We start from the raw sequence: 17,973 nt of genomic DNA, 5'->3' as shown, positions 1-17,973 counted from the left end.
TGAATATTTCAGGTCAGGTTCCTGCCCCATGTAAGAAAAGCAAATGTCTGTTCTCCAGGGAGAAATAAAAGATACATTTCCTTCTCTTCCCATAGAACAAAAGTTTGTTTTCCTTAGCTTCATGAATGACCTATGGTGACTACCTCAATAATATCCTAATTCTAAAATTGTTTAAAGAACCATATTTATTCAAAAATAAAAAGGGAAATTAAATGTAAAATTACTATTTATTTATATTGTAACAATATTATAACACTTAAAGACTCCATTCTCAGGGACAGGGCCACATTTTGCTTAGTACTTTGCAAGCATATAGGAAAACACTGTCCCTAGTTCAAAGAGCTTAAAATCTGAAAAGACAAAAATCCAGTGAAAGGTGTGAGAAGGTGAATGAACAGATAAACAGTGGTGAGGGTGGTGGTAAGTATACATCGTTTCTTTTATCTTTCAAAATGTATAGAAACTATCCCCAACTACCCCTCTGCAAAGCTATTGTTATTTCTCTTTTTTTAATTTTGTTACCCCTTGTCTATTTTTTATTTCTCCAGTTCTTTGTTTTAAAATGGATATTAAATTATCCTCTATTCCATAGTACCCCTCTGCTATGATTTCATCCACTGTCCACTGACACAGTCCTCCAAGGCTGCCCTCTGAAAAAAAATTGGCCTTTGGGTTGCAGGGGGAGCCCAGACAGCTTCTTTCTCTGTCATTGCTGCATTTCCATTGTTGCCAGACCATGTTTCTTGCCAACACCCAGGGAAATGGTTGCGGGTTTCTGCACCAAATGGTGGTCTCCAGTGGGGAATGGGCCTCTGAGGCAGGGTCCAGAGTTCAAGGGGTTGGGGGAAATGAGGATTTCACTAGATAGGGAAAGTCTTGCCATTACAGTTGATTTAAGCAAAATCTCTCACCTAATAAACCATGTACACTGGCTTCAAGGAGCTGTGCTGGTTATTGTGGAGTAGGTACAGCAATCCATAGGTCCTGAAACTTTCAGGGAGTTCTGTGTGCGTACATGCTTAGCAGTGCTGCAGTTGTGCTAGTTTGAGCAAACTGATGCATGTTACAACACTGCAGTTCACTAGAGCAGTTAAATTGTAAGTTCTGGATCACCTCAATTTTCAGTTGTGATATATGTACATACTCTTTTTCTTCCTCATTTTGTAGGGTCCAGCAGATTCAGTTATTAGGTCGAGATATGAAAGGTCCTGCTCATGATAAACTTTGGAACCAGCTAGAAGCAGAAATACACCTGCATCGTCACAAAACTGTAATTAGAGCGTGTCGGGGTCGTAATGACCTGAAACGACCAATGCAAGCACCACCAGGGCATGTAAGCTGAAATTTGACATTTATCTTAGTGAGCCTGCCTTCCGCTATTTTCTCCATAAATCTTTCACAGCTTTCGAGGGAGAATTAATATGTATAATCTACCCTTTTCATGCTTGTTCTGATATAGAGTTTATATTCCCTTGCATGTGGTGATATAATCTGAGCCATTAAGGTGTTACATATATTATAGTGGATTAAAGTGTGGTTCTGTCCTGAATAGTGACTGCTAAAATAGCCTGATGATGTGCACCGGCAGCTACCATTGGCTTCCCTGGGAGTGATGGGTGCTCAGCCCTTCTGAAAATGAGACTACTTCTGTTTAGGTGCCTACTTATGAATTTAGGAGCCAAATTTCGGGCACATAGTTTAAAAAAAATTGGGCTTAATAGTGTTTATTGTCAGAATATCTTTATAAAAAAATCTGAACAACAAACTTAATTAGAATTAGGAGTGAACTCAAATTCCTGATCCAGATGTTCAAAGTGGCTAGTGATTTTAGGTGCTGCAACTGGATACACCTTAAATAATCCTGGGTTTTATAGAAAGTGTTCTTTGAAATAAAGCCTCTTAAAAGCATCTAAAAAAAATCACCTAAAGTCACTCATTACTTATAAAAATATTGAGCCCTGTAGATTTTCTATGCAGTTACTTTTTTCTCATAATGTATAATAGCAACAACAAATTTAACAAAAATAACAGGAAAAGAAATATTTTGTTATATTCTGCTTTTGTGAGATTTTGAGAATGAATGTATTTTGTTGTATTTTGTTTCTTATATCCTACTGGAATAAATGATCAGAAATGCCTGAGACTGTATATTGAATGTATTGAATATATCACTGTATGGTTTCATAAAGTTTTTTTATTTCACCTGATGTCAAATATAATTTCTAGTAGTGTGTGGTGAATCCTCAGCTTTCAAATGTGAGCTTTTGTGTGGTCTACTTCTCCTTTCCAGGGGTGATTTTTGTCTCATCCATCTCTTGGTGCCAAAGGAACTCTACCTTCAATCAGGAGTGTAGGATGATGGTCTCTTTTGTTCCTATCATCAGTTCTGCTTCACAGTTTGTCTGGCAAGGAATACTCTAACTTATCTGCTGCTGTTTATATTCTTCTTCTGCATGTGAAAAAACAGCCATAAAATTACCTTCTGGTTCACGTGTTTATTCTTTTTTGTGTTAAACTAGGAACCAGACTCCTTAAAGAAGAGTCAAGGCGTTGGTCCAATCAGAAAAGTTCTCCTTGTTAAAGAAGACCATGAAGGACTCGGCATTTCAATCACAGTAATAAATACTTAAACCTATTTTCCACTTTCTGTCCTCATATACAGTTAACTTTTAGTTCATTCCTGTCGCTGAGGTGATAAGTTTGGGTGATACTGTAGCAGTCAATGATGCCAATTTTTGACAGTTGGAAAATTGGAATATTACAGATAAGTAGTAATCTACTTAAATAGAAACGGTTGTTACACACTTCTGTTTATGAAGAACAAAAAGTAGTTTGTACTCTCACCATTCAAGTATTATTCAATGTAAGAATTGCTGTTGGAAATGTACAGAAATATTAACTTGAAATGTGAAGATGTTAAATTTAGCAGGATTATTTTTATAAAATAAGGAACAATAAGTCTACTGCTTTTAATATCATCTCATGAGGATTAGACTGCATGTACAAACTAATACAAATCATTTAGAGTTCTAGAATGTGCAACATAGCTGAAAAACAGCTGAAACCTCTAATTTTTTTTAAAAAACCTAACTTCAGCAAGACCAAACATGCATTTAAAAAACCCAATAATATTTTATTTCTGGGGCTAGGCTTTATATGCAGGTTAGTCAGTGGTGAATTCTGACACCCAATGAATATAATTTTAGCAAGCAGAGAGAAGAATGAGGGTTTATAATGGAAATGCTTCAAAATCTTGGCATTGGCCAGCTTCTTCAAATGTGGGTGTCAACCTCATACATCCAAATAAGAGTTGGCTGATTTTCAAAGGGTAACTTAGTGAGTGCAGCAGACACCCAGTACCTTTGAAAGTTGGGTCACTTTCATTCAGATAGCAAACTTTTAAGCAACTGAGCTTAACTTCTGGCCCTCATGCCTATATTTTATTGCATCCTGCAAGTAGCTGCTAAGTAACTGACATGGTGTCTGATGTATTAAAAACATTTTTTACTTTATGATCTTGTTTCATCAATTTGTATATCTGCTTTAAATATTTAATTATTTTCTGTTAATTGTCAGAATTACCACCGTTCACTCTTTGGAGTATTTAACTCATATTTGTTCAATTTCCTGCTAATGGATATTAAACCACCCACACACCTTTTTGTGTTGATAGGGTGGGAAAGAGCACGGCGTTCCAATACTAATCTCTGAAATCCACCCTGGTCAGCCTGCTGACCGATGTGGTGGTCTGCATGTTGGAGATGCCATTCTGGCAGTAAATGGAGTCAATCTGAGAGATGCCAAACATAAAGAAGCAGTGACCATTCTTTCCCAGCAGGTGATTTATATTATCCATCAGTGTGTGCATATGTGTTCTTTCTTCTTATGTACTGAGTTGCTTGGCATATTTTAATTTTCTTTTAACCTCAGCACTTGTGTTTAGATAGTGTTTCCTGCAGTTGTATAACCTTCTATTTTGATGCTCTTAGATACTGCTTTGATGCTTTTAGATAGGCTAGGTCAGCACTCAGATTGAAGACTTCCAATGAGCATCTAAAGGTGTAAAGAAGCATTACTGATTATTCTTCTCTCTGTCAGTACTAAGCTGTTGAAAACCATATTTTGTCCAAAATCTGAAATATTATTTTTATTTGGAAACATTGCCGTGATATCTCATGAAAATTGTAGTTTAGTCCCCTCCTGTCCTCCTTTTTGGTGTGCTAGACTACAACTTTCATGATGTACCATGGCCATGGACTCCCTTGACGCACTGCCTTTCCTCTCCAAATAATTAACAGATTTACTTATATACTTGGTAAATTCATTCTCCACTAACAGTAAGTTTTGTAAATTTGGGGATGATACACTATTATTCATGCATAGCAAAGATGTTTAATCCCTGCTTTAGTGCAAATATCAATGCAACCTATAGAGCTATTATTGCACTTCAATGGGAAAATATCTGAATTAACCACTTACTCAAAGTGTTTCAGATATTCAACAAAATATATTTGTTAGTAGTCCAGTTTAACCCTAGCCATTTTGTGAAATAAGTAACATGATAAACTTCATTGTATTCTAGAGAGGGGAGATTGAATTTGAAGTGGTATATGTTGCTCCAGAGGTAGACTCAGATGATGAAAATGTAGAATATGAGGATGAAAGTGGACATCGCTATCGCTTGTATCTTGATGAATTGGAGGAAGGTGGAAATTCAGGTTCTAATAGGAAACATGCAAGTGTGGATGTCAAACCATCAGAAGGTAAAACTTCTTTTGCCTAAATGTTAAAAGCTGAAACATCATTATTCAAACCTGTTTGACTGGAATCAAGAATTTTTAATGAATTTCATCTACCATCATGCAGCCAACTCACCTGGCTTTGTTAGGTCCCTCTGAAGTTCCTCATTCAGTCATCTTGACTAACCAAGATAAATCTGTATTATTTGCAGCTTTTTACTTCTTAACCCTTTTCCCATGCTGAAAATTGACTTTCTACTTTTTGGTTTCTGACTCTTGGCCAGTCGTAATATATTGACAATTGGTGCTTCTTTGTCCACTGTTTTGTAGATGTATTCAAATATTTCTTCTAGATTAGACAAGCATGATTTTCCTATCATATAATGTTTATCCAGGAGTCTTATAGTTCTGTATTTTAATTATTTGAGTGAGTTTTCCAGTTCCTGAAGAATAGCTAATTGGGCTGTAATTCCCCAGATCACTTCAGCTCCTGTTTAAAAAAATATTCTTCTTAATTTGCAGTGTTTGATAAGAAACCAAGTGTTGATGGACATGAAAATGGAGACCTAGGAAATTCAGTTCAAACTCCCTTAGAAGAGACTGCACCCAAACTAGCTGATTCTGCTGAGTCCTTGTCCTAAAGAAATTGACTGGCCTGATCACTTCTTCGGAAAAGATTGGTAATTAGTATAGACTGTTCTAAATTTTATATACCATGGTAGCTTGTAAAAGGACTATTAAAAGTCAAAGGAAACCTGTATTACTGTTGCCTGAAAAAAAATGGCGGTTACCTCAGGGCTTCTTTGTGAGCAATTCGTAACGTGTAAAACTCTGTTCCTCTGTGATTCACAGTAGTTAACACATTGCATGTAAAATTAATTTTCCTTGAACTGTAAGAACCAAAGCATGTGGTTTCCAAAAGATAATTTAATACATTCAACTTTGGATCCTACTGATGTCCTTGAAGGATGTAGAATAAAATTGTAGCCGGCTTTATTTTGTTCCTTTGTCACTGCATAAAAGTACAGAATTAACAGTACTTTGATGCTGAACCAGCATATAACTGTTAAAAAGGGGAGAAGTGAATATTTACCACTGCATCCCTGAATTTTCCATTTAGGTTTTTTGAACTGCAATTTAAAAAAAGCCGGGGGGAGGAGCCAAAAATGTCATGACTCAGATTTTCACGTAATAGTAAAAAGCAAATGTTTTTCTTCAAGAAAAACAAAAGTGGAAAGAACAACTGTCTAGTATTGTGAATTCAGATCTCACAATCCATGATCATTTTTCATGTGAGGAGATTTTCAGCATTATTTAATTTCTTTAAACAATTTATTGCCAATCAATGCTGCACTTAAAATATTCTCCCAAAAGTATTTAAACAGTATACTGCTCTATTTGTTTTTTTAAATGCAAAATTAGTGTAAAAATGGCATAGAGCTTGTTCAGAATTATGTCTGTCCTTGTACATTGTATCTGAGCATCATACAGTCAGTATTCTTTATTAAATGGATACTGTTAGAACTGATATGAAGTAGTTTTATACATTTTGAGTTGTTCATCATGGGATTGATCCTATGAGATGCTGAGTACTTTTGGATGGGCACTGAACACAATCAGTTCCCATTGAAATAGTCTTTACATCAAAAGGGGTTGAAGACACGCCATACCTCACAGCAGGTGCTCAGGACCATGCAGTATCTGGCCCTAAATGTGTTATGGTATGACAGCCCTGTTAATCTATAGCATTGTTATTGTTACTGTTGAAATGAAATACTGTTGCCTTCCAAGAACAGTTACATCCTAAAATTGCTGGTGATTGATGTACATCTAAAGGCCTGTTATATTTGGAAAATGGTAAAGTAAATAATGATTTTCATGGCTAGTTTCTCACACTATCTATAGATACTTTAGTAAAACACAATATGCTCCATTTGTAAACTGTAAAAAGTGTAATAGCTTTTATTATCCCAGGATTAAGCACGAAATGCCTGTTCTCCTGTTCACTGCTCTGCAGACTGTAAAACTGTAATGTGAAAAGATGAGATTTTGTATTCTGAGAGTGGAACTAATGTGAAATAACAGTTTTGCAAATGTTACTGTATTGGATATACATAAATAGAAAAAAAAATCTCAGAAGGCCTTTAGAGGAATATCAGTTAATGTTCAAAACTTCTGATGTAGAACACAGTTACTTGTCCCTCCTAGGAGCACTATATATATATTTATAGAGAGATCTTTAAAATGTATATACTTTATTCAAAGATTTTGTTATTTATAAAACCTTTAACTGTTGCTCTTTTCATGAATTTTTGTGCATGGTTCCATTCACTCAAACAAGCTGCTTCATTTGCAGACACATTTATTTGTGGTAGAACATATTAAAATACTCTAATATTGCCTCTAAGCAGAAGTTAGTATTTAAAAATAGGGCTGAACGCATATGAAACATATCACCGGTTGCTCATGAAAGGATCTTTCTATGCATCTGAAGCTTCATGTATCACATGACATTTTCAGGTACATTTTAGCAGGTGAATTTATTGCTGTAATGTTGCATCCAGACATTCATTTTTCATTGGGTCACATCTGTCATTCCAGTAAGGTGTACGCTGAAACTGAGTGTAGCATAGATCTCATGCTTCTCTGTCAGAGAAGGTCGTTCAGTCTTCACTTTTCTGGAATTCCCTCTGTGTTTGAAGATGTTAGACATGGCCTCTTGAAGTGTCCAAATAGTTTCATATCCTTTAATAAAAAAAAAAAAAATCTAGGAAAGCTGCACTGGGATATTTATCTGTGGGGAAAGAGGAAGCCCCTTCTCCCTTCAAGCACCTAGAATCTTCCATTTGAAATACTTTTGGCCACCTCCAGTTTGACGTTGGACACGGTTGCTGAAGTAATTTTCTTTCCATCACCACTTCGCTTCTTCAAATTCTGACTTGCTAGACTCTGTTCCACTGCTGCTTTGATCACCCTGTATGTGAGATCAGTGATAGAAGTAGTGTAGTGGCTGGGAAGATGACTAGCATTGACAAATTAATGCCAAATTTCCCCCATGTCTGTTTTTCTGATCTTTTTTGGGAAGCCCCGACTCAGACAATGTTGCTGGGACATTCAGTGAAAGAATAGCATGGATGGACTCCATACTTCCTGCTATAACAATGCAGATTTACTGTTACAATAGTGAAACTATAAAAAGTTCTTTTTTAAACTGACAGTAGTTTAGCAACAAGTTGCCAGTACCTAAATGCAATCTATAAATATATTTTACCCTGTTTTGCCATAACTGGAACACTCAAATCCACTGGTTCCCAGGGGTTGAATGAGTTAGACTTGAGTTTCCAAGGAAAGTGAGATTTTCATTTTTATTTAAAAAAAAGTATAGAACATTGTTTACTTGTATATATTTTACTTCAAATACTAAAACAAAGTTCTAAAGAGTATAGAGTGCAGTTTTGCATGGATAATTTCTTGGGCATTTTTTAAAATCGTCAATGGGATAGCAGCTATCTCTTGGTTTTTTAAAGGTAGATGGAGTTTGAAGGCATCTGGGACCACTGCTTACTAAGAAACAAGCTTGATGGTGATAAATTAACTCTCTGGTCATAAATTGTGTTTAGTATTTCCTTGGTAGAAGTATATTCATTGCCGTGGAGAGGGTTTGTATCTATCTCAAATTTATCACAGATATGTTGATTCATGGATATGTTAAGCAAGATTCAGATATTGTATAATCTGTCCAACCGCCCTTCCATCTTGGGTTGGTCTCATATCTGTGGAAGGTGTAACATTTTGCAACAAATGTATTATATCTAGTTAAGCTGAGTTTCATATTTTTTTATTAGCCTGTAAATAAAGATGAAATCTTATGCATTACAATGATTTCTGTTCCTAATTTGCAACTAGCATTTCAGGTTTCCTTGGTTTTATTTATAAAACATGACTAGGCAACAAACACCACATGTGATCATCTTCTGCTAAATTTATTGTTATACATCCAAATGCAGAGTACCATGTGCAAAAGACATAGTGCTAAAACCTACCTCGTGATGAAAATCAAACTCTTTAAAAAGATTAAAGCTAATCCAATCTGGGTCAGTGAGGTGTAACAGAAAATTAAATAAAAAGAGAGGGAGATGGAAGTGTAGGAGGTATCTCAAAAATAATTAAATTTGGGGGATGTTTCTTGTTGCAGTTTTTCTACACAGGGATGGGGGAACAATCTGATAAACACAAGGTGTTTGGCCAACAGTAATGCTGTAAACATCTCGTAACCATCAATCAAAAAGATCCAGATCACTTAAAACCAGTCAAATGATTAAATCTTTGGGTACCATTGAAAACATGAGTATATTCTTTTTCTATTTGATATAGTAAAAGAATAAAAGGTGTGTTGTGTACATGTTTCTGGTTTTTACACCATGGGGTACAATAGGTGCCATCCCTTGAAACTTTAGTAATAGTAATCACTTAAAATAAATTTTATTAAAGCTTTCCAGTTCACCTTTGAAGAGCTCCTAATATTTGCTTTGTTACAAAAGTTACATTATAAAAAAACAAATTAAAATTTCTTCTTTTACTTATGGGGAAACAAAAGAACGTGAACTCACGTGTAAGAGCTGATATCCACAAGAACCTAAAACACAGCATTTTTTTGTGTGCGCTCTGTGCTGCTTTAAGTTTTATAGTAGAGGCTCATTAGTAGCAACATATCTGTGCCCTTTTGCTATGTTGCTCCTATGCGACTGTTGCTGCTATGTGGGGAGAGTCATCTGACTCCAGGTGTGTTAAGAGTTTTGGAAGGGGGGGGGGCAGCCACACTGGGAGGGGACAGGTGAGAAGGACTCCAAGTATGGGGGGAATGGGGGAGAGTAATCCTGGGTTTGGCAAGGAAGTCCCCAGTTGGCAAAATGGGTGAGCGAGCCCAGCTGCCTTGGACCAAGCTGAGGATGGTCCGGATGGCAGCTTCATGCTCCAGCCTGGCGAGGGACGGCTGCGAAGGACCTTGTGTGCACTCTGCAATGAAGAGGTGGGTAGCTTCTAGCACGGACTATGGAGACGGGAGAGGGGGAAGGGGACAGGTGAGTGCCCTGGGGAGGGAAGTCCCCTGACACCCTCCCACCCAATGCAAACAGCCCACCCCCACCCTGCTGCCAGCTACCGAGATGGAAGGGATAGCTGAGTGCATGGGGTGGGGTGTCCTCCACACTCACCCCTGCAAATTAGCAAATACACCCCATACGTTGCTGCCTGCGAACAGATGCTGAGAAAGGGAGAAGAAAACCTTCCAGCTGCACCTCCGCTGCTCCCCTGGCACATCCCTCTCTTCCAGATCCTCCCTCCCAAACTTCCCCGTCAGGCAGGGCAAGTGGATGGGGCTGTGTGCCCTGGAGCTGTGTTGAAGGGCCAGGGATAGGAAGGGAAAAGAAAGATGCAGTTTGTGGGGGTCGGGCATTGCCCCTGGATGTGATGTTAGTCACACGTTGCTGTTATGTGGCAGCTATAGTGCTGTAACCGAGTGGACAATTCATGGTAGGGAAAGTGTTCCGAGGGGAAATGTTGCTCATAAGTGGCGGTTGCCTTGTAAGGTGTTGCTGCAAACAAGTATCCAGTATTACTGTAGCGTCTAAGGACTAACCAAGAGTGGGGCCTCCTTGTAGCAAGCACTGTACTAACAGTTGTAACTCGTCCCTGCCACAGAGCGTTTACAGTCTAAATAGAGCAGACACACAGGGTGGGCAAAGGGGTAGAACACACCAGCAGAGTGAACAATGTATTGGCACAAATCATGTTAGTTCCACATATTTTTTTGGTAGGTGGATTTAAGTTTACAGGGTGGGAAGGGGGAGTGAAATCAGCTCCATAGAAAGAAAAGCGAAAGGGGATGGGGACGGGGCACGGAAGAAAAGTACATGTGGAGTGAAGCCAAGGAGAAGAGACTGAGGGAGGAAGAGGGTTGGAGCAAATAGGCCATCAGCACATAGCAAAGAAAGCCTAACCTGCAGAAACTTTGCTGTATGTCCGAAGGTCCCTGCTTTGGCTGCTTCTGCAGCTGCCCCTATTGCAGAGGTCCCTGAACTATGGGGTATGCTGGAGGACTGTCCTGGGGGGGCACAGCAGGGTCTGGGCCAACCCCCACAGGGAGGGAAGAGCACCTCGCAGCATGCTCTGGCCCTGCCCCCCAGTCATGGGCTCAGGTCACAGTCTTGGCTCCCAGCTTCAGTCTCTGACAGCAGCCTCCTAACTGTGGCCCCACTCCCAACCACAACCGTGGTCCTGCTCCCGCGTGGGGGTGCAGACAGAGGGAAGGGGGGCTGTGGGGTAAAAAATTTGGGAACCACTGCCCTGTCAGCTGGAGTCTTTGGCTGCTTCACCCTGACCGTTGTCTCCCAAGCCCAGGTGGCGGGGGCCAAGGGGAAGCATCATTTGGGTCCTAGTTTCCTTAGATTAGCATAGGGGGTCTCCCCTACATATTTCTGGGTTTGGGAGGAAGGGTGGCTCTAACTGGACCCCATTTCCCCCTATACAGGAGTCCCTGCTTTGGTTTCTCCAGCTGCTCATACTGGCTGGAGTCTTTGGCTTGTTCCTCTTTGCAGTTTTTTTTCCCTCAAGGCCACATGGCGTTGCCAGAGACGCACAACCTAGGTCCTAGTTTCCCCTGGGAGGGGGGCACATGTAAGAGCAACTCTTGCGGCGGAAGCATGGAAGTCTGAACTGTAGGCTTGAAAAGGAGGAGATGTGATTGTCAAATAGTTCTAACATTTTGCACAGAGAAATCGAGGGCTGGCAATGTAGCAGGCCTGTTTGTAGGATGTGGATGGTATTTTTTGCAGACCAAAACTCTGTGTAAGAATGCTAGAGTACGTACTCTGAGTGGTGAATCTTTCATATTTCAGGAGTGCAAGTTACTGGTAAACTTATTGCTGCTTTTAACAGAAAAGCATTAGTTCCATTTCTTTTCTCTCCCTTCCCCATTTGGCACGTGTGGCCATGTTATGTGAAGTAATTATTTTCCTGGTAGCATCCATGCTAGCAGTCCTGTCATCTCTGTGCACAAATGCCAATGTTTGGAAGACTATTGATAGGACATTGAAAAGGCATGGCTCTAGTGCTTATTGAAATGTGTGCAAATTGCAGGAAAATAATGCAAATATGGTCAAATATTTTGTAAACCATCCTTCCCAAACAGGGAGGATTTGTATCAAAGACCATACTTAAGTCCTCACCTCTTCCACCACACTGACTGTCTTCCCAGCTTCCTAACCCTTATCGCTCCCCATCAAGCACCATAACCCAATGCTCCACTGTTGCTTACATGCCTCATGGCCACTTTCACCTGCCTACCTCCTCACAGCAGTCTGTTCCAGTTACCTGCTGGTTCACTTCATCAACTTGAGTGCTCAGCTGACTGCTTTCCAACTGCTGGTTCTCTGCCAAGAAGCAGAGCACGTGTTTTTATAAGTGATTACAAGGCACCTCAGGTGTTTCAATAGACACCCTTTGATCAATCAAAGTGTCACGGATCAGGGAGGGCTCTCTTGTCAGGGAGACATCTGGTGACTTGCCTGTTTAATGAAGGTTAACAAACTTGTTACCAAACATATTTGTAAATCTTGGCAGGTCCTTATTGGATTAAATCTTAATCTCCCTGTTAACCATATATAAGTGAGTGCACGAAACTAGCATATCATGGTGGAGGTATCCTCTAAAAGTTAACATCAAAGGGTACTTCCCTTCTCACTGTCTAAGCTTTCATGTGTTTTAGTATCAGTTTGCCTAAGAGAAGGGAAACATTAACCTTGAGGACACTGGACGTGAGTAGATCTGTCCTCAGCCCTCTGTATTTATGGGCATACTTCAGTTCACTCCCTCTTGAACCCCACTTTGGGAATGTTTGCAAATTGCAGTTGCTTCCTTCCTTCCAGTGTGTGGAGGGGGTTTTGTTTTGTTGTTTTACATGCCCTGTTGTGCTTCCTGCTAGCTTCTTCCCACCTTAGCCTTAATTGGTGACACGAGCTGTTGATACTGATACTTCTGGCTTGAGATGGAGCAGTGTGGGAAGGAGCAAGCCAGAGCAGAAAGCTGGGTCCCTAGAAATGGAGAGATATGGGTGATCTGGACTCAGAGACACCCAGAAACCCTGTCCTCCCTGGCACATCATCTCCTACTGGACATTAGGTGACAGCTGGAGATTAGCTAGTTTTGAAAAGGTCGAGACAATACGTATGGTGTATTTAATTGTTCAGGCCATTGGTGGGCTGAAAAAGTTATCCCTTAGTTACACAAAGAGTGCTCAGGTGATTTCTTGAGGGATACATTCTAGTTACCACATTCATATTTTGAGATCTTAGAAGCTACAGTGAATACCATTGAAATAACTATAAATAAATAACAGGGTGCATCTCAGATTTTTGCACATGGAGGCTATTGTTTCTAAACCTGGAAGTAAAGCTATAAAGCATCTAGCCACAGGATCTAAGTACGAATGCATTCAAAATGTGGGCCCTGATCTTGCATTCCACACAGGTGCAAGTGACTGCCTAAGTAGAACCAATTATAGAATTAGGGCCTCTGTGCTTAGCACTTACTGTTTGGGACTTGATGGTACAGATGAGGTGGACTTTCTAGAAGGAAGCGCCCATCTGAAGTAAAGATTTCTATGTAGACAATCGTGTGAAAACAGCACTGTTCAGTCACAACCATGTAAGTTTTACCTGTATGTTCAGATCTTCCTTTCTGTCCAGTTTGACAGTCAATTTAACTTATAGATTCATAAGATGAATGAGGGGAGGGGAAAATTCTGAAATTTTGTTTGGTCCTAAAATGTTTTTTAAAATGTTAATCTTAAATCTAAAATTGTCAAATTGATTTTACCTTTTTTTGAGAGACACAAGCTATGTTCTATTAACAAGACCCATATGCATTAAGGTAACCCAATGTGGTGGTTCTAACAGCTTGAGATAGTTGATTAAATAGGAAAAGGGCAACTTTATTTTGTGCTACCTCCAGAGATGGGAGTAAAAACAAAACTTGTCAATTTCTCTAAGTAAATAATTGGAATTTATCAGAATTTTAAAAATATGTTAATGCTGGGCAACATAATCTCAATGCTAATATGCTAAGAAGTTGGTATTTTAATTTATTATCACAAGGGGGCAGCAAATTCCTTTAAAATCCTTTAAGCCAACTTGATCTAAAGGAGTTTAAAAAAATGCAAATAAATATACCACCATAGTCAACTTTTTTTAATTTAAAATTTTTAAACAAAACTTGTCCTTCAGACATGGTTCCAGTGATATATAGCTTTTGGAAAGAACATGGGCTTTTTGGCCGATAGCATATGGCTAGCATTGGGGTCCAAGATGTAATAACCTTATGATATGTAAGTTCCTGTTTTTACTACAGCTGTAGGATTGTATTAATGATTAGACTATTTACACTGATGTTTGAGCATGATCTTCCAATGATATACACACAAATCGCTATGGTTTCAGGCAGGGCTTAAATTCAGCAGGAGTTGTCCGGAGTGGAGTTCTGGTAAATATTTTCATAGAATCACAGAAGATTAGAGTTGGAAGGACCTCAGGAGGTCATCTAGTCCAACCCCCTGCTCAAAGCAGGACCAACCCCAACTAAATCATCCCAGTCAGGGCTTTGTCAAGCTGCAATTTTAAAATTTTAAAAATTTTAGCCCCGAGAACCCCTGCCCTGCAGGTCAGATGCACTGAGCCCTAGCGCACCCCAGCGCCTCCTGCAGAGTTAAAGCCCTGAGCCCTGGAAGCCTCCCATGGAGAATGGGGGTGGGGAGGCATGGTGTGCTCCAGGAAATACTCTCTGAGAATTTAAGCCCTGATTTCAGGCATCACTGGATAATGGTATCAGTGGAGGATCATGTTTAAACATCAAGGTAAATATTCTAATAATTGTTAATGTGATCTTACACGTGTAGTAGAAACAGTGACTTTTACTATTACATCTTTGTGAGTGAACTTAGTGTTCCTGAACATCAGGGAACAATGGCACAGGTAAACCATGCAGTGAAAGAGCAGGTAGTGTACACGCTGCTCTGCCAATGCTCCTTAGTTATGGCTTATAATACTTCCAGTCCTGGGGGCTCTCTGGAAGCAGAGGCAGCCAATTATGTCAAGCCATAAGATGATTTTGGGAGGAGGATAAATGAAAACAAGTCAGGAATCACCATCACCTTAGTTTCACTGCACCCTAATTCAGGATTTGAAACTAGCTCTGTGGAGGAGAGAGGTTAATTCAATCACCTTTGAGAGCACTGCACTGCAAATCCCAACGAGCTGTTATTTCATCTGTTTGAATCTCTTTTTCTGCCTCGGGGGAACAGTGAATAATGTTACCGGAGTTGCCAAAGAATTGGAATTGTTATGAATTGGTTTACCAGATGCTTGGTTAGAGGAATTGTTGCTTATGGTTTCATGCCAATAAGGAAAACAGGCTGAGAACGGTGAGGATGGAGTGTGACATTACCTGTCAGAATTATACCAGTCAAAATAAATTAGAGCTTATAAATGGGCATCTTAATAAATGCCAGATGTCAGTGTGTGTAAACACATAAGGCAGTATGACAGTTATTTCAGCTGCTGTACCAAAATAGCCATTTATTGTCAGACTTGGATGGAAAGCCTGCAAAAGCTCCTGGTCATGTCACTGTGTTATGTATACTTGAGTCTCTATAGAAGACAAATAGGAAGAGCAGTTCACATTCTTTTCACAACAAAGTATGACTTTCACATTTCCATAAGACAGGATACTCACGTTATCCAGGTCGCCCTATTCAAATTTTATAAAACTGTCTGTCAGAACAGATGGTGTTACTTAAGGATAAAAAGCTTAGCCATACATGTGAAGAAAAGCTGCCTCTTTAAGTAAGATCTGTTTCTTGTTTTAGGCATCTTGGTCTTATCACCTAGGTTTCCATTCCCTGCAAGACACAGGATTTTGTTTTTAAGGCCTTTATGTCTTGTGTGGGGAACTGGGTTTTTGTTTCTTAATTGACACCCCACCCATTGTGTGACTGTGGACAAGTGGTTGTATGCCTCTTTGCCTCAGTTTATCAGTCAGTGAAATGTGACAGATATCTGGTAGAAAGTTAGTTAATGTTTGGACATTGCTTTGGGTTCTTGGGGGGAAAAGCTCTGGTTTATAGTATATGTATGAAGTATAAAATGAATCCGCTCAATATGTTAGTTTAAAGTGGCTATAAATGAAGTCATGATCTTTCCTCCCCTTAGCTGATGAGGACAGGTTATAATACCACCATCCTTTCTTCCATCTTTCCCTCCTGGATTAGTCTCTTGGGCCCAAAAGTATTTAGGTGCCCCACTTCCATTGAAATCAATGGGAGTTGGTGTACACTAAGACCCAGATCTTCAATGGGAGCTGGGCACCCAAATACCATTGAAGATCTGGGTCTTCGTGTATACCAAGGTCCTGCCATCTCCTACTTCAAACAACTTCTAGTAATCTACCTATCCTATGAAGCAATCAGCCTAGATGTCCCACTTTCTGTATAATTTTCTTGTTTTGTACTTAATTGTTTTTGGTGGTTCCTTTCTTTAAACAGTAGGCTTTTGACACTGATCACCTGCCCTACAGCAGTATATGCACTTCTTAAGGTTAATTATTGCCTGTTCTGATCTGTATGATTGACTGAAGAAACCCCACAATACCCGAATAATTTGTGACAAACTGTCTACTTCCTACATTTACTAGCACAAAATTGCGGTGATGAAATCAGTTGTTCAAACATGTGGTTCCTTTTAAACTGAATGATCATCACAGCTCATAGAAAGAACTTTCCAGTGAGGCCTGCTGAAATTTTTGGTCTAGCTACGTCATCTGAGTTCCCAGATTCAGTCCAGAATGTTTTCAGGAAGCATTGTCAGTGATATTGTGCTCTGTAGGTAGGTTCAGATGTAACATGTCACGCTCCAAGAAACTGCGCTGAAGAATGAAATCATAGTTTAACTATAAAAAGTGTAAGGTGAAGTCTCAAAAAAGCAGTGATAACATGACTAGGACAAATCAGTTGCATCCTTCATGGACTTCTTGCATGATAGTTTGTAAATAAACAGGATAAGAAACTTTGGGAAATTCCAGGCCAATAAGTTATCTGTGGTGGTGGTGGGCAGATGTGTGTGTCTTACATTGCTCAAGAGAAGCTACTGAAAACATGATACTGAACAGCCTCTGCACATACCAGACAGCACATTTGTTTGTATGTTTGGAAGGACAAACTTGGGTGAAAATCTCAACAATTACAATGAAGTTTAGATGAAGAAACCCAAATGATTTTGTCCAGACAATACAATAAGATAACACCGAAGAAGTCAGACATTAGGCTTCCTTCCTTATCACATATGGTGTAACTTTCTCAAAATGAAAGATGTCTTTCCCCCCCATCCTTATCTGGTTTTAGAAACAGCCTCTTTCTGCATAGATTTCGTGGCTTGTGGTGCTGTATTAGGTGATTTTAGTAAAAACAAATCATCAGTTTTTTTGTTTGTGTGGAAATGGCACCTTCTCCCTAAATATATGTGTGCCATGGGATTATTCAGAGTCAATTGCTGACGTTAGGGACTAAAATAAATTGCTATGTCTTTTTAACCCCCTTAGTAGTGCACAGTCAGCACAGCTATAAGAAAGTGAGTTGCATTCTGTTCTAGCACTTGCAGCAATAGCAATAGTAATTGTTTCAATTGCAAAGACAAAAATTCTGCCCTCATTTGCGCCTGTACGATCCCATTACAGATGGTGTAAGAAGGGAGAATTTAAGACAATAGGGTTGCACAGGCGGGGTGTGAAAAATTCGGCCTATAGAATCTTTATTACGGACAATGATGCACAAGAAGGAAAAATCCAGTTCAGCTCCCAGATTCCAGGCTGAGTTTGCAGGGTGGGCAGTTGGAAGAACTATCTTTGAGCAAATTTGACCTGGATTCATTGAGACACTATAAATACAAGTTCCCGAGGGGTAGCCGTGTTAGTCTGTATACAGCAAAAACAACGAGAGTTCTGTGGCACTTTAAAGACTAACAAATTTAATTTTTGTAGGCATAAGCTTTCGTGAGACTCAGCTCACTTCATCAGATGCAGAGGTAGAATGATACAATAAATAGGAAACATAGATATACAAGTGCATAGAGAACAATGGGGGAGGTGGATGAAAGCCGGGTACTTGAGGGCTAATGACAGTCATTGAGTA

At 39.5% G+C, this 17,973-nt stretch overlaps 1 protein-coding gene across 1 annotated transcript in view; it reads left to right on the top strand.

Annotated features, from left to right (window-relative positions):
• The window catches only part of GOPC (golgi associated PDZ and coiled-coil motif containing), a 44,216-nt gene extending 35,598 nt beyond the window's left edge, over window positions 1-8,618 (top strand). Inside the window, exons 4-8 of the mRNA XM_067546644.1 lie at window positions 1,168-1,333; window positions 2,520-2,615; window positions 3,674-3,838; window positions 4,583-4,763; window positions 5,262-8,618. Of these exons, the coding sequence (XP_067402745.1) occupies window positions 1,168-1,333; window positions 2,520-2,615; window positions 3,674-3,838; window positions 4,583-4,763; window positions 5,262-5,380 (727 nt within the window). The 3' untranslated portion in view covers window positions 5,381-8,618. The remainder of the gene's footprint in view (window positions 1-1,167; window positions 1,334-2,519; window positions 2,616-3,673; window positions 3,839-4,582; window positions 4,764-5,261) is intronic.
• The last annotated feature ends 9,355 nt before the right edge of the window (window positions 8,619-17,973 follow it).

This window comes from Emydura macquarii, unplaced genomic scaffold (assembly GCF_026122565.2).
Source record: "Emydura macquarii macquarii isolate MOO-44397 ecotype Brisbane River unplaced genomic scaffold, CSIRO-AGI_Emac_v2 contig_1146, whole genome shotgun sequence".
NCBI lineage: Eukaryota > Metazoa > Chordata > Testudines > Chelidae > Emydura > Emydura macquarii.
This window is presented reverse-complemented; position numbering and strand designations above follow the sequence as displayed.